This window comes from Eubalaena glacialis, chromosome 13 (assembly GCF_028564815.1).
Source record: "Eubalaena glacialis isolate mEubGla1 chromosome 13, mEubGla1.1.hap2.+ XY, whole genome shotgun sequence".
In the NCBI taxonomy this organism is placed as follows: domain Eukaryota; kingdom Metazoa; phylum Chordata; class Mammalia; order Artiodactyla; family Balaenidae; genus Eubalaena; species Eubalaena glacialis.
Genome location: NC_083728.1, coordinates 58,459,478 through 58,480,615, shown reverse-complemented (window position 1 = coordinate 58,480,615; position 21,138 = coordinate 58,459,478). Strand labels below are relative to the sequence as shown.

Below are 21,138 nucleotides of genomic sequence, written 5' to 3'. Positions count from 1 at the left end.
AATAAAATGTGGACAGCAGTGACAGTGAGCTAAGTCTGTACTAAGTCAACAACCTCTGAGCCATTGATGACACATCTGCCCTGTTATCTGTGGTCCACAGTAGGATATTTGGTAAAGAAGTGTAGAATATTAGAAATAACATTAACCATGTACCAACAGCTTAGTGCTGTCAAGAACGTGCTTGTACTGTGGTCAGTACTCCTCATGTTCACCTGGCCAGAGAGAATGAGAAAAAGCCTGTAGAGATGAAGAGGTGGTAAATGATAGAGTTTTCCCTTCCTTCAGCTGACTTCCCCAGCAGCCTCCTCAGCGCCCTCTTCACCTCCTTGTTCCTCAGAGTGTAAATGAGAGGGTTGACCATGGGTGTGACCACAGAGTAGAAGAGGGAAATGAATTTGTCCTGGTTGCTGGTCTTAGCTGGAAGCAGATACCCATAGATAGCTGAGCCGTAAAAAAGGAGCACCACCACCAGATGAGAGAGGCATTTGTTAAAGGTCTTTCTCTGTCCCTCGGCCGAGTGGATCTTCAGCATTGCCTGAGCTATGTAGCAGTAGGAGATCAGGATGATGCTTAATGGGACAGTGGTGAAGAAGGTGCAGACACCATTGAGCACAGCCTCATTGAGACTTGTGTCTCCACAGGCTAGTTTGATCATGGCAGGCACCTCACACAGGAAGCTGTCCACCCTCTGGTGCCCACACAAAGGGAGCTGCAGAGTGAATGTTGACTGGACCACAGAGTTGCCCAAGCCACCCAACCAGGCAATGGCAGCCAGCAGCCAGCAGAGCCGGGGGTTCATGATGGTGGTGTAGTGCAGGGGTCAGCACACTGTGACATAGCAGTCAAATGCCATCACCACCAGCAGGATGCACTCAGTAGCCCCTAGCCAGAGGAAAACATTGAGTTGGGTCACACAGCCACCATAGCTGATGGTCTTGTCTGATCTCCACAAGATGATCAGCATTTGGGGGACTGAGCTAGTAGTAAAAGCAAGATCCAGGGAGGAGAGGTTGCTGAGGAAGAAGTACATGTGTATGTGGAGCCGGGCATCCAGGCTGGAAAGCAGGATCATGGTTGAGTTCCCAACCAGGGTCAGCAAGTAGGAGAAGAGGATGACTACAAAAAAGATTATCTCCAGCTGGGGATGGTCAGATACACCCATCAGAATAAAGCTCTCCAAGGAGCTGCTGTTGGCCCTTTCCATCTCTGGTTGCCTTCAGTCACTTGAGGAATCTGTCCAGGGACAACCAGGAGTAAAGCAAGTGAAGAAGAAGCTACTGGATTAGTTGGATCTGCATCAGTGCAGGTCTGATGTCGCCGGCCTTCGTAGTTAAGTACCAATTTAAATTTTATGATTGCAAGGTTTCATTGCAATCCCCAAACACTGTCAGTCCCACAATGAATGGAAACTTTATTCCATCTGAATATCAAACATGAGCTATCACAAAATGAAGGAAATGCCTCATGAAGAACAAAAAGATCAGGGTCTTCAGTTCAACACAGTGATGACCTAAGAAATTCATCTTTGCACCCTGTCCATCCATCATCTTTGTCCATGATGAAAGAGTGTGAACTCCTTCAGTTCAAAAGGGTAGAGGGAGTTGACCATGGGAACTAAATGTGGAAATTCTCAAAAAATACTAATTTCCCCAGCCAAGGTTTTGGTATACTCAGGGGAGGGGTGAGCAGACCTGCTGTATTTGGAAGAATTCCCCAAATGTTTCTGATAAATTTCTTCCCTTCTCTTCTATATCCCTCCCCTCCCAAGTGAAAACTCCTGGTCTAGAAAGATGAAGTTTGAGGGAGAAGGTGATGAGTCTATACAATCATGAAAAGAATGGGAAGCATGAATATAGACATATTCACCAAATACAGAAGATACAAATACGTGAGTTAAAAAGAGGTAAATGTAGAACAGAACAAAATTTCATGTAAGCCCAAGTACGTGTAGGTGGAACAGGCTAAAGATAGAAACAGGGTCTACCCCAAAAGGAGTTAAATCAGTTACAGGATGCCCATAATTAGAAAAGGAAAATAGAAGATTTCAGAGGGGATCCCCGAAAGTTTGAGGTATATGACCACTATGCCCACCTCTAAACCATGGAGTAATTCTTAACATCTCATAAACAAAAATTACCTCTTGTTAATAATGGGCCAATTACCATCTCCCTTCATTGGGCAAGACCTAGGCTTTATTGAAGATCACAAACCAAAGCCCGTCCCCCTTCTTTGGCTAATAAATAAAAGGATCTGAGAAGAAAACAAAAACAGTCTTGGGTCAGCTGTCCTCATCTGGACGCTGAAGACTGGGAGTAAAGGCTCTGCTCTTCCTCTGGACCATGACATGTCCCACAGGAACCCTGGCTGCCACGCCCAAAGAGCAGGCTTGATGGGAGTTTCTACTCAAGGGAAGCGTGCACGTGTGCTTATCTGGTTCTGGTGCTCCAGACAGGGACCACTTGGCTACACCTCTTGGCTGAAGACCCTGAGAACTGTCCTTTTCATCAATAAGTAGCAAAAATACTGGAGATCCTAATGCTAGATCCCACCCAGATGTCAGGCAGGAAATCTCTTCTAATTGTCTGTTTCTTTAGGTCAACAAGGTAGTCCTTCTTTTGAGTCAGGGATGATAAAGATTTCAGAGCACTTTTCAACCCTCCTTCATACCTCTATCTAATACCTTAAGAAGAGGTGACTGCTTAGGGCTTCCCTGGTGGCACAGTGGTTAAGAATCCGCATGCCAATGCTGGGGACATGGGTTTGAGCCCTGGTCTGGGAAGATCCCACATGCCTTGGAGCAACTAAGGCCGTGCGCCACAACTACTGAGCCTGCGCTCTAGAGCCCGCGAGCCACAACTAGTGAAGCCTGCGCGCCTAGAGCCCATGCTCCGCAACAAGAGAAGCCACCGCAATGAGAAGCCCACGCCACAACGGAAGAGTAGCCCCCGCTCGCCGCAACTAGTGAAAGCCCGCACAGCAACAAAGACCCAATGCAGCCAAAAATAAATAAATTAAATAAATAAATTAAAAAAGAAGAAGAGGTGACTGCTTATTCTTTTCATTTAGGACTTAAGGGAGCTGAGGAACTGAGGTACCAATCTGGTAGCTCATATTTCTGTTCTTCCTGGTATCCATCTCACTACCTCCTCCTAGAAGTGCTTGTCCTCTTGTACCCCTAGGGGAAAGAAACACAGACAGACATGGCCCATGTTCTTCCATAAGTTGTCTGGTCTCTGTTGATGCCAGGCACCCAGAAAGTTCAGGAGGAAATACCATACCAGCTAGATGCTTGGTCTGATCTTGACAAACTCCCCAAGAAAACATGGATGTAACTTCAAGTTTGAATTCAGCAACTCGACTGCTCTTCAGGGTGTTTTCCACCCTTAAAGGGTCTCTCCACTTGGTTCCTAGCTCTCTTGTAATCTGGAATGTTAAATTGATCCGGCACTATTTGCATTTTAAGAGAAGCCTGGAAAGGACAATACTGAACTCAGAGGATGCGCCGTGTATGGTGCAATTTAGGAGCACCCAGATGGAGTTTGTTTGGCTACAGAAAGATTTTTAGGAATCACTCATGTATGCATAGATGGTTCCCATCTTGGCCTGTCCGTAAATTTGTTTTGAACTTTCAAGATATTGAGAAAAGCAGCCAAGACTTGCTTCTTAAAGATAATCCTGGGTGTGGTAATTGCCCACCTTCGCCCAGATTTCTGCCCATTCCTCCCCTAAATTTTACCACAGTTCTCAATTGGCCACTCGTGGATTAGTCACAGCAAATACGGAATTTGGAGTTGGCTTTCTCCTATCATGGAAACTGCTCCTGAGCTGTTAGCACTCCCCATATATGGGTGCAAGTTCTCAGAATTCAAGCCTTGCTTTAATATTAGCCTGAGTAATAAGAGGAAAGGGAATTATAAAAAATAAAAACAAATAAATAAACCTAATCCTGAACTCCTGATCCTGGCAGAGAAGTTTTTATATATGTTTTATTTTAAAATATTTCATTTATGTGGGAGACAGTTGACGGTGATATTCCTGAGAGCTCAGTTTGTGCCTATCTTGCATCTAAGGTCTAAGTTAACCTTTTCATGATGACTTGGTCAGAACTGGAGATAAGGTTTTCAGTGTAAACATTGTGGCAGTATGGCAGGCAAGAGCCATATAACAGAACAAAATTTGTCTAGACGGTTGAAGTCTAAGGTGGATTTCAGGTATTTGATGGGGTTCTACCCCCGAATCTTAGAATTCAAGAATTAGAGATGTGGGAGTTTGAATCTTAAAAGAGGTAAACATAGGATCAATAAAAGAAAAAATGACATAGTTCATAGTAAATCTATGGAAATTATTACTCCTAAAAGCAGCACAGTTGAAAAAATATATTAAAATTTAAGATTCATAAAGGGAAATGAAGGGAATCTACGATGTCTGAAGGGGCCTCTACATTTGATGTTTGCATCAGGGAATCCAACCAAGCTCCCTTAAATTGATTTCTGATGCTACTGTTGGAAAAAGAACGCTGGATGCATGGACTATCAGGCTGGCTAAGGGGGTAATTCTAATGAGCATAGGATCTTATAAAATTAAAAGAAGGCTAAATGCATGGCAGTACATCAAATACATATAAAAATTTACCACCAAAAACTCAGACTGGAAAAGGCTGGATAAGCATGGTGTTCCATTGAGGGTACATTTCTGTGCAAGCTGAGGACAGTTTGCAGCGGGTCTCCTAAGGGAAAACTGGAGAGAGGAGTGCTCAACGTTAGGTCCAGGAAGCTTTCTGCCCTGTCTTGCCTAGGAAGTTCCTTATTGGAGGGTCTTACATTTTTTTTTAAGATTTTTGTTGTTGTTGTTGTGGACCATTTTAAAAGTCTTTATTGAATATGTTACAATATTGCTTCTGTTTTATGTTTTTGGTTTTTTGGCCCTGAGGCATGTAGGATCTTAGCTCCCCGACCAGGGATCGAACCCTCACCCACTGCACTGGGAGGCAAAATCTTAACCACTGGACAGCCAGGAAGTCCCCTGTCAGACATTTTTAAAAAGACATGGAGCATGTGCAGATTTTCAGAGAAGAGGGAGAAGGAGGAAATAGGTTCTATGGAAAATGGCCAAGATATTAGCTAATTTAAGAAGTGATTAAAGAATGTCTTTGCTATATGGTGGGATTTCAAAGATGCCTGCTTGCAGAGCAGGTGCTCTCCTTACCTAGGAAAAGCAAAAACAGGCTTAAATTAAAAGCAAGAGAAATTGTGATTATACATTCTGAGATTCTGGCATGATAAAATATTGGCAAATCCTTTGGCAAGAGAAAAACGAATTAGAGACTTCGTGTTTAGACATTTGCCTGACCAAGGGCACTGGGCTTTCCCTAAGTCTGCTATGACCCTTTTCTGTTGGAGGATTCTGTTCCTAGGACTTGAATGTGCACACAAAAGGGTCTTTTTTTTTGGGGGGGGGGTCAGGATAAAAATTTTCCAGCTTCTCTCCTAGACATTCTAGAGATGACTTTTATTCAATAAAAGTTCTTAATTTGTAGTTTTACAATTCCCCTGTGCAGCTTAAATATTTTTCCTTCCTATCTCTTCTCTTAGCTGATAGAGAAGGTCACAAATGTGCTTGGGGCCCTAATACCATATCATCACCTCCAACTTTTCCCAGGCAGGAAGAATCCAAAATCAGCCCCTGTAAAAGGCCGTTTCACATGCTCTCTCTTCTCTGATCCCCATGACTGCTCTTTCCTTCTCTATCTTTTTTACTCTTTGCCTCTCTTTCCCATACCCTGGATTCTCCACTAATAAATGTCTACAGATTTTCTATGGAAACATACCTTTGGCTTCAAGATTCCACCTGAATCTGTCACACTGTCATCGGTGCTTTGTGGATCAAGTAGGAGAGAGAGTGTGGAATTAGGATGGTGGCTGTGCTCTGTGGCTGCTCCCCTGCCCTCGAGCTGAGAGCGCAGGCTTTTAACCTTGGGGTTGGCCCTGGCCCTCTGAGGAGTGCTGGCTCTGCCACCTGGAAGCCAGGCTCGCTCTGGCTCATTCTGCAGGGCCCAAGAGGGGATCTCTGTCCCCCACAGGCAATTAGCACAAAGCACTCGCACGGCCGGAACACAGGAAAAAGGCTGTCCCCGAAGAACCGACTGGTTCTTTCACCTGAACTCCATCCCCAAACACAGATTACTAATTGAAAGAGCAATAAGAATAACTGCATTCCTTAAATAATTACTAATTATATAATTTTATCCTTTCCAAGGTACTTTCACAGGATCTAGCTTAGTTGTTAAAATGCTTTCTATGGCAGGTGGTCTTATCCCCACTTGGTAGACAAGTAAACCAAGCATAAAGTGAGAATAAAATGACTTGCTTAGTGTTAAACAGTGTTCGTTTTCTCACTAGGCATAAACAGACTATTCTATGTAGAGGAGGTTAGTATTTTTTTGAAGTATAGTTGATTTACATATATTTTTGAAGTACAGTTGATTTACATATAGCTGATATTATGTTAGTTTCAGGTGTACAATATAGTGATTCAGTATTTTTTATAGATTATACTCCATTTAAAGTTACTACAAAATATTGGCTGTATTTCCCGCGCTGTACAATATATGCTTGTTGCTTATTTATTTTATTATTTTTTTAACATCTTTATTGGAGTATAATTGCTTTACAATGGTGTGTTAGTTTCTGCTTTATAACAAAGTGAATCAGTTATACATATACATATGTTCCCATATCTCTTCCCTCTTGCGTCTCCCTCCCTCCCACCCTCCCACCCTCCCTCCCTCCCTCCCTATCCCACCCCTCTAGGTGGTCACAAACCACCGAGCTGATCTCCCTGTGCTATGCGGCTGCTTCCGACTAGCTATCTATTTTACATCGGGTAGTGTATATATGTCCATGCCCCTCTCTCACTTTGTCACAGCTTACCCTTCCCCCTCCCCATATCCTCAAGTCCATTCTCTAGTAGGTCTGTGTCTTTTTTTAAGTTACCTTGTTTTTTTGTTTTTATTTATTTTTGGCTGCGTTGGGTCTCCATTGTTGCGCACAGGCTTTCTCTAGTTGCAGCGAGCAGGGGCTACTCTTCATTGCGGTGCGCAGGCTTCTCATTGCGGTGGCTTCTCTTTGTTGTGGAGCACAGGCTCTAGGTGCACGGGCTTCAGTAGTTGTGGCACATGGGCCTAGTTGCTTCACGGCATGTGGGATCTTCCGGGACCAGGGCGTGAACCCGTGTCCCCTGCACTGTCAGGCGGATTCTTAACCACTGAGCCACCAGGGAAGTCCCACTTATTTATTTTATACATAGTCGTTTGTATCTCTTAATTCCCTACTTGCCCCTTCCCCTTCCTTAGCCCCACTGGTAACCACTAGTTTGTTCTCTATATCAGTGAGTCTGTTTCTGTTTTCATATATTCATTTATTTTATTTTTTAGATACCACATCTAAGTGATTTGTTTGTCTGATTTATTTCACCAAGCATAATACCCTCTAGGTCCACCCACGTTGTTGCAAGTGGCAGAATTTCATTCTATTTTATGTCTGAGTAATATGGCATTGTAAAAATATACCACATCTTCTTTATGCATTCATCTGTCGATGGACACTTAGGTTGCTTCTGTATCATGGCCATTGTAAATAATGCTGCTGTGAACATTGGGGTGCACGTATCTCTTCAAATTAATGTTTTCGTTTTCTTCAGATATATACCTATGAGTGGAATTGCTGGATCATATGGTAGTTCTATTTTTAGTTTTTTGAGGAACCTCCATACTGTTTTCCATAGTTGCTGCATCAATTTACATTCACGAACAGTGTAGTAGGGTTCCCTTTTCTCCACATCTTCGCCAACACTTGTTAATTGTAGACTTTTTTTTTTTTTTAATTTGGCTGCTCTGCGTGACTTGTGGGATCTTAATTCCCTGACCAGGGACTGAACCCGTGCCCTCAGCAGTGGTTTCTGGACCGCCAGGGAATTCCCTGTAGACTTTTTTTTTACAATAGCCATTCTGACAGGTATGAGGTGCTCACACCTGTCTCACTGTACTTTGGATTTGCATTTCTCTGATGATTAGCGATGTTGAGCATCTTTTCATATGCCTGTTGGCTATGTGTATATCAAATTTTTAAAAATGTCTATTCATGTCTTCTGTCCATTTTTTTTTTATAAAAATTTTTTTTAATTTATTTAGTTTTGGCTGTGTTGGGTCTTCGTTTCTGTGCGTGGGCTTCCTCTAGTTGCGGCAAGCGGGGGCCACTTTTCATCGCGGTGCACGGGCCTCTCACTGTCGCGGCGTCTCTTGTTGCGGAGCACAGGCTCCAGACGCGCAGGCTCAGCAGTTGTGGCTCACGGGCCCAGTTGCTCCGCGGCATGTGGGATCTTCCCAGACCAGGGCTCGAACCCGTGTCCCCTGCATTGGCAGGCGGATTCTCAACCACTGCACCACCAGGGAAGCCCTGCCCACTTTTAAAATAAATTTATTTCTTTTTCTTTTTATTTATTTTTGGCTGCATTGGGTCTTTGTTGCTGCGTGCGGGCCTTCTCTAGTTGCGGCGAGCAGGGTCTAGTCTTTGTTGCGGTGCGCGGGCTTCTCATTGCAGTGACTTCTCTTGTTGCGGAGCACGGGCTCCGGCATGCGGGCTTCAGTAGTTGTGGCATGCAGGCTCAGTAGTTGTGGCTCGCAGGCTCTAGAGGGATCTTCCTGGACCAGGGCTTGAACCTGTGTCCCCTGCATTGGCAGGCAGATTCTTAACCGCTGCGCCACGAGGGAAGCCCTCTTCTGCCCATTTTTAAATTAGGTTGTTTTTTTTTAGTTTAGATGTATGAGCTGTTTATATATTTTGGACATTAACTCCTTATTGGTCATATAATTTGCAAATATTTTCTCCCATTCAGTAGGTTGTCTTTTCATTTTGTCAATGGTTTCCTTTGTTGTGCAAAAGCTTTTAAGTTTAATTAGGTGCCACTTATTTATTTTTCCTTGTGTTACATTTGCCTTTGGAGACAAATAAAAATAAATACTGCCATGATTTATGTCAAAGAGTGTTCTGCCTATGTTCTCTTCTGGGAGTTTTATGGTTTCAGGTCTTACATTTAAGTCTTTAATCCACTTTGAGTTCATTTTTGTAAATGGTTTGAGAAAATGTTCTAATTTCATTTTTTTACATGTAGCAGTCCAGTTTTCCCAGCACCACTTATTGAAGAAACCGGTTTTTTCTCCATTGTATATTCTTGCCTCCTTTGTAATAGATTAACTGACCATCAGTGGTTGGATTTATTTCTGAGCTATTTTGTTCCATTGATCTATGTGTTTTTGTGTCAGTACCATGCCGTTCTAATTGCTGTAGCTTTTTAGTAGCGTCTGAACCCAGGGAGTGTGGTACTTCCAGCTTTGTTCGTTTATCTCAAGATTGCTTTGGTAATTTGGGGTCTTTTGTGGTTCCACATAAATTTCAGGATTATTTGTTCCAGTTCGGTGAAAAATGTCACGGGTATTTTGACAGGGACTGCAATAGGGTAGACTGCTTTGGGTAGTATGGACATTTTAACAATATTATTTCTTCCAATCCATGAACACAGGATGTCTTTCCATTTTTTTGTATCATCTTCAATTTCCTTCATCCTTATTTTATAGTTTTCAGAGTATAGGTCTTTCACCTCCTTGGTTAAGTTTATTCCTAGGTCTTTTATTCTTTTTGATGAGGAAGTTAGTATTTTTGACTCATCATCTGGGAGATGTTGTCTTTGAGTGTTTTATTTGTGGGGGGAATAGAGAAAAGGGGATTCCCACTATCTCTGGCCTTAACATAAGAGGATAAGAGGCTTGAAACTTAGACACTCACACCATTCTGTGTGAAGAGGAATCACCTACAAATGATGTTAAATAAACATGTAAAATGTGACTGGCAACCTGATTAGGTCATTAGATGTCATGTAAGATAAATTACCCCCAAAACTGCTGACTTCGAAACCACCTCATTCAAGGAACGGTCACTAAGGGTGGACAGTATCCCAGGTGCTGGTGGGGTACAGGAGTGAGCAAGCTGAGCCTGGCCCCTGCCCAGTGGGGCTCCCTGCCCCGTAGGCCTGTCTCCAACAAGTCTCTCGCACTCGTAAGCACTGTGGGCTGCTTGTTCTGTGTGCCAGATGCTCTGTTCAGTAGTTTACATTACCACGATGACCACACTACTTACTGTTCAGAGATAGTAGATAATTGTCCAGGGCACGTGGACTAGTTAGTAAATGGCAGAGCTGCTTAAACTATGTCTATTTGACTATAAAGTCCACAATCACAAAAAACTGGAGAATCTCAGTGTCCATCAGTGGGGAATTCAGTAAATATGTCACCTTGGAATACTGTACAAAATGTGATCATAGGTCTCTGCAAGACTTCTCTTCTGTTAATTTAATTTAATATTACTTTATTTACTTTTCCACTTTATTACCAATCCCACTCTCATTCCCCTCCACTCTCATAGGCACCTCCTCTGTCTCATATGTTTGACATATAAGTGTTTTGGTATGTATTGAATCCTTGTAGAACATGTAATGTTGTTTTATATATGTAAATGTTTTAAATTTGCATCAATGTTGTTGTGCTATACCTCCTGTTCTGCTTACATTTTAACTCCTTTTTTCCCACAGTGTTATTACTTATGTTTTAAAGGATATATCCATGTTGTTATGTGTATATTTAGTTTAGTGTTTTCAATGCTGAATATGCATCTATCATCTTTTATTTGTACATTCTACTAGGGATGAATGTATAGCTTGTCTTAATTTCCCACAACCACAGACAATGCTGCAGTGAACATTTGTGTACAGGTCCCTTTACGGACCTGCATGAGCCTCTACTGTATGCACATATATGTACACACACACATGATTGAGAATGCTGGGGAATAGGGATATATATACATAAGCACTACCAGACTCTTTCAAAGGGTTGTAGCAGTATACCACTCCCAACAGCTATAAATGAAGGGTTCTGATTCCGCAGCCCCCTGCCCCAACCTAGTTAACACCTACTACAATCAAATTTTCTAATTTACGCTAATCTGATGGGTATAAAATGGTATCTCAGATTAATTTGATTTTAATTTAAAGTGATTACTAGTGAGATTGGACATTTTTTAAATTTATTTATTTATTTATTTATTTTTGGCTGCATTGGGTCTTCGTTGCTGTGTGCGGTCTTTTCTCTAGTTGCAGCGAGCAGGGGCTACTCTTCGTTGCGGTGCGCGGGCTTCTCATTTCGGTGGCTTCTCTTGTTGTGGAGCATGGGCTCTAGGCGCATGGGCTTCACTAGTTGTGGCACGCAGACTCAGTAGTTGTGGCGGCTTGTGCACTCTAGAGCTCAGGCTCAGTAGTTGTGCTGCATGGGCTTAGTTGCTCCACGGCGTGTAGGATCTTCCCAGACCGGGCTTGAACCCGTATCTCCTGCATTGGCAGGCGGATTCTTAACCACTGCGCCACCAGGGAAGCCTGAGATTGGACATTTTTTAATAAATGTGTTGGCTATTTTTATTTCTCCTTCTATAAACTGCCTTCTCATATCCTCTGCCCATTTTTATTTTAGTTTTTCTGTGGTTTTCTGATTTGCAGTAGATCCTAGAATAGTCTAGATAAATTTTGCCGGGTATATACACTGTAAATATTTCCCCCTAGTTTAGTCTATGCTAACCTCTGAACAGAAATCCTAAATTTTTATATAATCCAATAATACATTAGCTGCCTTAAAGTTGATTTGTGCATTTAAGATTTTTAAGAAGTTCTTCCCAATCCCAAATTTACAAATGTATTTCATTTCAATTTCTTCATATAGTTTTATCTTTCATATGTAAGTTTTTAATTCTCTGGAGTTCATTATTGTATATGGTATGAGGTAGTGATCCAAATTAATTATTTTATAAGAAAATAGGCGGTTTATTTTTCCTTCACAAAAAGCAAGTTCAGAAATAGACAATCAGGGACTTCTCTGGTGGTCCAGTGGTTAAAAATCCACCTCCCAATGCAGGGGACACAGGTTCGATCCCTGGTCGGGAAACTAAGATCCCACAGGCCGAGGGGTAACTAAGCCCGAGTGCTCTAGAGCCGGCGCACCAAAACTAGAGAGAAGCCCGTGCACAGCAACAAAGATCCCGCATGCCTCAACTAAGACCTGACACAGCCAAATAGATAAATAAATAAATAAATAAATAAGAAATAGACAATCAGGATCTAGCATGGCAGCAGCTCAACAATCACCAATGCAGGTTCCTTGTGCCTTTTTGTTCCACCATTCTTTTTTTTTTTTTAAGATTTTTTTTTGATGTGTACCATTTTTTAAAAATTAATTAATTAATTTAGTTAGTTATTTTTGGCTGTGTTGGGTGTTCGTTGCTGTGCCCGAGCTTTCTCTAGTTGCAGCGAGCGGGGGCTACTCTTTGTTGCGGTGCGTGGGCTTCTCATTGTCGTGGCTTCTCTAGTTGTGGAGCACGGGCTCTAGGCACGTGGGCTTCAGTAGTTGTGGCATGCGGGCTCAGTAGCTGTGGCTCACAGGCTCTAGAGTGCAGACTCAGTAGTTGTGGTGCATGGGCTCAATTGCCCCTCGGCATGTGGGATCTTCCCGGACCAGGGCTCAAACCCGTGTCCCCTGCATTGGCAGGCAGATTCTTAACCACTGCGCCACCAGGGAAGCCCTATATGGACCATTTTATAAGTCTTCATTGAATTTATTATGTTTTATGTTTTGGCTTTTTGGCCACAAGGCAGGTGGGACCTTAGCTCCCTAACCAGGGATCGAACCTGCATCCCCTGAATTGGAAGGCGAAGTCTAAACCACTGGACTGCCAGGGAAGTCCCTGTTCCACCATTCTTTTTTTTGTTTTTAAAGAAAGTTGCCTTATTATTTTTCAGTTTTTTTTTTATTATTTAGTTATTTATTTTTGGCTGCGTCAGGTCTTAGTTGCAGCACCGGGATCTTTGTTGCAGCATGCAGGATCTTTTAGTTGCGGCATATGGACTTCTCAGTTGCAGCATGCATGCGGGACCTAGTTCCCCAATCAGGGATCGAACCCGGGCCCCCTGCATTAGGAGCGCGGAGTCTTACCCACTGGACTACCAGGGAATTCCCCCTGTTCCACCATTCTTAACAGTGGCGTCTATCCTCAAGGCCACCTGTGGTCTAAGATGGTGGTAGGTGGTCTAGCCACATGTCCACATTCCTGCACGGAAGGTGGAAGGAGATGTTTGCCTAGTTTGGGAAGCTATCCTAGAAGTCCCACCAAATATCCTCCCCGTACATCTCATGGATGAGGATTCAGTTATATAACTACACCTAATTGCATAGGAGGCTGGAAAATGTCGTTTTTAGCTAGTCACAATTATTATATCACATCACATCACATCACATCATGTCAGGCAGCCCCCATAATACAAGTGTTGTATTAGTAAGAAAGAAATGGAGAGGAGGTATTGAGCAGCCAAGCAATAGTCCCTGCCCCAAGAAGAATGATTAACTTCTTTTGAAATAGACTTCTGTATTGTTTGGCTAAATACAATAAGAATGTATTTCTTTACGATTAGAAAAATCCAATTAGGGAAAGTTTTGAGTGTCTTTTAAATTTTTATTGAGATAAAATTCACATAACAAAATTCATAATTTTAACCATTTAAAATGTTCAATCTTGTGGTTTTTAGCATATTCACAAGGTTGTTCAATCATTACCTCTGTCTACTTCCAAAATATTTTCATCATCCCCAAAGAAAACCCTCTACCCATTTAGTAGTTACTCCTTATTCTCCCTTGCCCCATCCTCTGACAACCACTAATCTCCTTTCTGTCTCTGTGGATTTCCCTATTCCAGATATTTCATATATATGGAATCATATGTGACCTTTGGGGCCTGACTTCCTTTTCTTAGCGTAATGTTTTCAAGCTTCATCCCCGTTAAATTTAGTACAATTTAGTTGTACTAAATTCTTTTTTATGAATTGATAATATCCCATTATATGGATATACTACATTTTGTTCCTCCATTCATCAGCTGATGAACACTTGGGTGGTTTAAACCTTTTGGCTATTGTGAACAGTGTTCCTATGAACATTCACTTGCAAGTTTTTGTTTGAAAGCATGTTTTCAATTCTTTCAAGGATATATGTAGGAGTGGAATTATTGGTTCATATCGTAATTCTATGTTTAACTTTTTGAGGAACTGCCAAACTGTTTTCCACAGAGGCTGTATCATTTTATATTCCCACCAGCAACGTAGAGGGTTCCAATTTTTCTACATCTTTACCAATTATTGTTGTCCCTTTTAAAAAACATTATAGCAATCCTAGGGGGTGAGATGTATTTCTCTTTGCGGTTTTGATTTACATTTCCCCAATGACTAGTGATGTTGAGCATCATTTCATGTGCAATTGAATTGTCTTTTCACTTTTTTAATAGTGCCCTTTGAAATACAAAAGTTGCTTATTTTGATGAGTCCAGTTTACCTATATTTTCTTTTTTGCTTTTGTTTCTGGTGTCATATCTAAGAATCCACTGCCAAATCCAAGGTCATGAAGATTTACCCATATATTTTCTTTTAAGAGGTATACTTTTAGCTCTTACATTTAGGTCTTTTATTCATTTTGAGTTAATTTTTGTATATAGTGTGAGGTAAGGCTGCAATTTGATTCTTTTGCATGTCCATACCCATTTTTCTCAGTACCATTTGTTGACAGTACTATTCTTTCCACATTGAATGGTCTTACCATTCTTGTCAAAAATCAATTGACCATAGATGTATGGGTTTATTCCTGGACTCTCAGTTCTATTCAGCTGATCTATATATCTATCTCTGTGGGGTTTTAAAAACATTTATTTATTTATTTATTTATTTTTTTTATTTATTTATGGCTGTACTGAGTCCTAGCTGCGGCACGTGGGATCCTCACTTCGGCATGTTTAGTTGAGGCATGCAGGATCCTTTTAGTTGCAGCATGCAAACTCGTGTTTGTGGCATGCAAACTCGTAGTTGTGGCATGCATGTGGGATCTAGTTCCCCGACCAGGGATCAAACCCGGGGTCTCCTGCATTGGGAGTGCAGATTCCTTCTCAGTGGACCACCAAGGAAGTCCTATCTCTGTGTTTTGATTACTATATCTTTGAAGAAATTTTTGAAACTGGGAAATGTGAGTTCCCCAACTTTGTTCTTCTTTTTCAAGATTGTTTTGGCTACTCAGGGTTTGCAATTCCATATTAATTTTAGTATCAGCTTTTCCATTTCTGTAAAGGACACATTTGGAACTTTGACAGGGATTGCATTGAATCTGTAGATCCCTTTGGAAAGTATGGCCATCTTAACAATATTAATTCTTCCAATCCATGAACATGGGATGTCTTTGTATTCATTTTGGTCTTCTTTAATTTCTTTCAGCAATGTTTTATACTTGTTTGTATACAAGTATTGTATCTTCTTGGTCAAATTCATTCCTAAATATTTTATTCTTTTTGATAATATTATAAATGAAATTGTTTTCTTAAATTTCCTTTTCAAATTGTTCCTTGCTAATATATAGAACCACAGATGATTTTTATGTCTTGATATTGAACTGTGCAACTTGGCTGAATTTATCAACTCTAATACTTGGGTATTTGTTGATTCGTTATGATTTTCTATATATAAGATCACTCACCTGTGAATAGAGATATTTTTTAATCTTCCTTTCCAATTTGCATGTCTTCTATTTATTTTTATTGCCTAATTGCTCTGTCTAGAACTTCCAGTAAAATGTTGAATTGAAGTGATCAAAGTGAGCATCCTCTAATCTTATTCTTGATCTTAGGGGGAATGTTTTCAGTCTTCCATCATTAAGTCATTAAGTCTTCCACCATTAAGTCATTAAGTCTTCCACGATCTTAGCTGTGGGTTTTTTAATAAATGCCCCTTACCATGTTGAGGAAATACCTTTCTACTCCTAGCCTGATGAGTGTTTTTTTAATCAGAAAGGATGTAAGATTTTGTCAAAGGTTTTTCTGCATCAATTGAGATGATCATTTGATTTTGGTCCTTTATTCCACTAATGTGCTATATTACATTGACTGATTTTCATATACTGAACCACTATTTTTTTCCTGGAATAAATTCCACTGGTCATGATGTATAATCATTTTAATAAGCTGCTGAATTCAGTTTGCTGGTATTTTGTTGAGGATTTTTACATCTACATTCATATGGCATATTAATCTGTAGTCTTGTGATGTCTTTGTCTGGTTTTGTTATCACAGGAGTGCTGACCTCATAGAATGAGTTCAGAAGCAGTTCTTCCTCTTCTATTTTTGGAATAGTCTGAGAAGGTTTGGTGTTAATTTTTCTTTAACTGTTTGGTAGAATTTACCAGTGAAGTCATTGGGTCCTGTTTTTTTGTTTCTTAGGAGGTTTTTGACTACTGGCTAATTCTTTTTACGTTATAGGTCTATTTACATTTCTATTTCTTCTTGAGTCAGTTTTTACAGTTTTGTGTTTCTAACAATTTTTCCATTTCATCTAGGTTACTAATTTGTTGGTGTACAGTTGTTCGTAGTATTCTCTTATAATCCTTTTCATTTCTATAAAAGCAGTAGGAATGTCCTCACTTTCACTTCTGATTTTAGTAATTTGTGATTTCTCTCTTTCTCTCTTGGTCAGTTCAGCTAAGTTTTATCAATATTTTTAATCGTTTCAAAGAACCAGTTTTGGTGTGTTTGATTCTCTATTGTTTTTCTATTCTCTATTTCATTCCATTTCGTTTCTCTATTTCTATTCCCTATTCCATTCTAATCTTAATTATTTCCTTCCTTTGGCTGCTGTTGCATTTAATTTGCTCTTTCCTTAAAACAGAAAGTTATTGCTTTGAGATATTTCTTCTTTTTTAATATAGGTATTTACAGCCATAAATTTCCCTTTGAGTATTACTATTGCTGCATCCCTTAAGTTTTGGTATGTTGTATTTTTGTCTTCATTCATTTCAAAATATTTCATAATTTCCCTTATGACGTCTTCTTTGACCTACTGGTCATTTAAGAGTGTGTTAATTAATTTCTCGTATTTGTGAATTTGCCAGTTTTCTTTTTGTTATTTATTTCTAGTTTTATTCCATGCAGTCAGAGAAGATACCTTATATGATTTGAATCTTTTAAAATTTACTAAGTCTTATTTCATTGCCTACTATATGGTCTATCCTGGAGAATGTCCATGTGCACTTGAGAAGAATCTGTACTGTTGTTGGGCAGGGTGTTCTATATATAACTGTTACATCTAGCTGGTTTATAATGTTGTTGAAGAACTCAGTTTGTTTTTTTGATCTTCTGTCTAGCTGTTCTATGTATTATTAAAAGTAAGGTTTTGGGGCTTCCCTGGTGGTGCAGTGGTTAAGAATCCGCCTGCCAGTGCAGGGGACATGGGTTTGAGCCCTGGTCTGGGAAGATCCCACATGCTGCAGAGCAATTAAGCCCATGCGCCACAACTACTGGGTCTGCGCTCTGGAGACTGCGAGCCACAACTACTGAGCCCATGTGCCACAACTACTGAAGCCCGCGTGCCTAGAGCCCGTGCTCCGCAACAAGAGAAGCCACCGCAATGAGAAGCCTGTGCACCGCAATGAAGAGTAGCCCCTGCTTGCCACAACTAGAGAAAGCCCGCGCGCAGCAACAAAGACCCAACACAGCCATAAACAAACAAACAAACTGTAAAATGGCCGAAGGACTCAAAGGGACATTTCTCTAAAGAAGATAAATGGTCAACAAGCACATGAAAACATGCTCAACATCATTAGTCACTGGGGAAATGCAGACCAAAAACATAATTAAATACCACTTTATACTCATTTAGATGGCTATAATAATAATACAAATAGAAAAATAGCTAGTGTTAGCAAGAAGGTAGAAAAAAGGAACCCCTGAACATGTCTGGTGAGAATGCACAGGCATACTTTGGAGGTACTGAGGGTTCAGTTCCAGACCACTGCAACAAAGCAAACACTGTGGGAATTCCCTGGCAGTCCAGTGGTTAAGACTCTGTGGTCTCACAGCTGAGGGCCTGGGTTCAATCTCTCGTCAGGGAACTAAGATCCCACAAGGCGCACAGTGCAGCCAAAAAACAAAAAAAGCAAACGTCGCAATAAAGTGACATTTTTTTTGTTTTGTTTTCCCAGAGCATACAAAAGTTATAGTTATACTATACTGCAATTTATTAAGTATGCAATAGCATTATGTCTACATAATGCCAAAACTGTTTCAATAGTAACATGAAAAATCACTGATCACAGATCACCATAACAAATATAATAATGAAAGAGTTTGAAATATTGTGAGAATTATCAAAATGTGACACAGAGACAAAAAGTGAGAAAATGCTGTTGGAATAATGGTGCTGCTAGACTTGCTGACGCAGGGTTGCCACAAACATTCAATTTGTAAAAATACATTATCTGTGAAGGCAATAAAAGTGCACTAAAATGAGGTATGCCTATAAAATATTTCAGGCCCGATAGGTAAGTCTGTTCCTCAAAAATTAAACATAAAACTACCATATGACCCCACAGTACCACTTCTGGGTATACTGTATGCCAACAGAGCTGAAAACAGGTACTCAAAACAAATACTTGTACTTGCATGTATGCAACAGGGCTATCACAATAGCCAAAAAGTAGAAACAACTTAAATGTCCATCAACAGATGAATGTATAAACAAATTGTAATGAATCAATAATACTGAATATTATTCAGCCAAAAAAGGAATGAAGTGCTGATTGAAACATGCTGCAATGTGGGTCAACTTAAAAAGCATTACACTAGTGAAAGAAAGTCAGGCCCAACATGTCACATACTGTAAGATTCCATTTATATTAAATATTCAGATTAGATAAATCCAGAGGGACAAAAAGTAGGTTTGTGATTTGTCAGGCACTATAGGAAAACAAGAATGAGGAGTAACTGCCTAGTGAATATGGGGCTTTCTTTGGGTGTGATGAAAATATTTTGGAACTAGATAGAAGTAGTAGTTGCATAAAATTATGAATGTACTAAATGCCACTCAATTGTTCACTTTAAAATGGTTAATTCTGTTTTATATGATTGTAACCTTATTAAATATTTGCCTATTTAAAATCAACCTGCCATATTTATGTGGTTCAATTTCTGGACTCTTTATTCTCTGCCATTGATCTGTGTGTCTATCCCTTTACCAATATCACACTCTTTTGATTAACATAGCTTTAGAGAAAGTCTTATAATCAAGTAATGTGATTTCTTCAATTTTTTTCTTATTTTTCAAAACTGTTTAGGCTATTCTAGTTCTTTTATCTTTCCACATTGCATTAAAATTATTGATCAATCAGGGGAGAACTGACATTTTTACTACTTTGAATCTTTCCAATTTATGAACATGGTATGTCTTTCCATTTATTTAGGACATCTTTGACTTATTTCATCAGTGATTTATAGTTCTCAGCACACACAACCTCTACATGATTTGTTAGATTTATAACTATTTCTTTTTTTGAAGCTATTGTAAATTACATTGTTTCCAATGTACAGAAATAGAATTTGTTTTGTTTATTGACCTTGCATCTTGTGATCTTACTAAATTTACTTATTTTAGAGATTTTGGCAGGGTCTTCGAATTTTCTACATTGACAATCATGTCATCAGTGTACAGAACAGTTTTGTTTTTCCTTTTCAATCTGGATGTTTTTTATTTCCCTTTCTTTCATTATTGCACTGGTCAAATCTTCCAGTACAACGCTAAACACGAGTGGCAGGACTGGGTATTCTTGTCTTGTTGCTTATCTCAGAGGGAAAGCATTCAATCTTTGATAACTAAGTATGATATGAGCTATAGAGTTTTTTTAATAGATGCTCTTTTACAGGTTGAAGAAGTTCCATTCTATTCCTAGTTTCCTGGGAGTTTTTGTCATAAGTAAATGTTGTATTTTGCCTCCATCTTCACCACAGTGCTCACTTCCAGGTTTCCAGTTGTGCTGAGCTGAGGTAAAGGGATATCAGAGAACATAAACTGTAAACTCACCATCAGTTCAGTGGTACTTTGAACTCTGGTGTTCTTCTCCAAATCACCAACTGCTATTAATGCTTTGACGTTCTCAAATAGCTGCTCCATACATTCTATCCAGGTTTTAGAGTTGTTTTCTATGTGAGAGAAAAGGTGAAGCATGCTTACTTCATCTTACCCAGAGCTGGAACCCCAATACTTAGTTTTTCTTGTGCCTTTCCAACATCTATACATTTTCTTTCTTTTCCTGTATTACTGGTTCTCCACTCTGATACCTAATCCCTGCCTCCACCGAGGTCTTCCCAAATTATTTTACTTCTTTTCAAAGGCTTTACTTAATCTTTTTTCTTGTCCACAATCTTCTTCCCAGTCCCACCTGCTACTATTAGTTACCTGGAAGCCAACTTGTCACCCTCTGCTTTAGTCCCTTCTTAGTCAGGTTTTTAAAATTGAGATATAAGATACATATCATAAAATTCACCATTTTGAAATATTTAATTCAGTAGTTTTATTACATTTCATCATCACTATTTAATTCCAGAACATTTTCATCACCCCAGAAGAAACCCTGTATCTTTAGCAGCCAACCTCCACCCCCTGCAGCTTCCAGTCCCTGGAAACCACTAATCCACTTTCTGTCTCTATAGATTTGTCTGTTCTGGATATTTCATACAACATGTGACCTTTTGTGTCTGACTCCTTTCACTTAGAATGTTTTCAATGTTCATATATGTCGTAGCATATATCAGAATTTCCTTTCCTTTTATTGCTAAACAACATTCCATTGTATGGATATACCATATTTTATTTATCCATTTATTAGTTGATGGACGTTTGGGTTGTTTCTAGTTTGGGGCTATTGTGAATAATGCTGCTATGTACATTCATATAGTAGTTTTTTGTGGACACAAGTTTTCTATTCTCTTGGGTCTATATGTAGCAGTGGAATTGCTGGGACAAATGGTAATTCGATGTTTAACTTTTGAAGTTAGTGCCAATGTGTTTTCTACAGTGGCTGAACAATTTAAATTCCCACCAGCAGTGTATGAGGGTTCTAATTTCTCCACATCCTCAATAACACGTTCTTATCTATTATCCACATGCTAGTGGATAGTATCTCATTGT

General features: G+C 39.9%; 2 protein-coding genes across 2 annotated transcripts in view; both read right to left on the bottom strand.

The window, feature by feature from the left end:
• Positions 1-21,138, bottom strand: part of LOC133104095 (zinc finger protein 75D-like) — a 60,560-nt gene that overhangs the window by 16,523 nt on the left and 22,899 nt on the right. Inside the window, 1 exon segment of the mRNA XM_061209776.1 lies at positions 20,032-20,150. Coding sequence (XP_061065759.1) covers positions 20,032-20,150 — 119 coding nt within the window.
• On the bottom strand, positions 209-1,204 carry LOC133103396 (olfactory receptor 2C1). Its single transcript, XM_061208789.1, is given in 1 exon segment — positions 209-1,204. A coding segment is annotated over 1 exon segment (996 nt).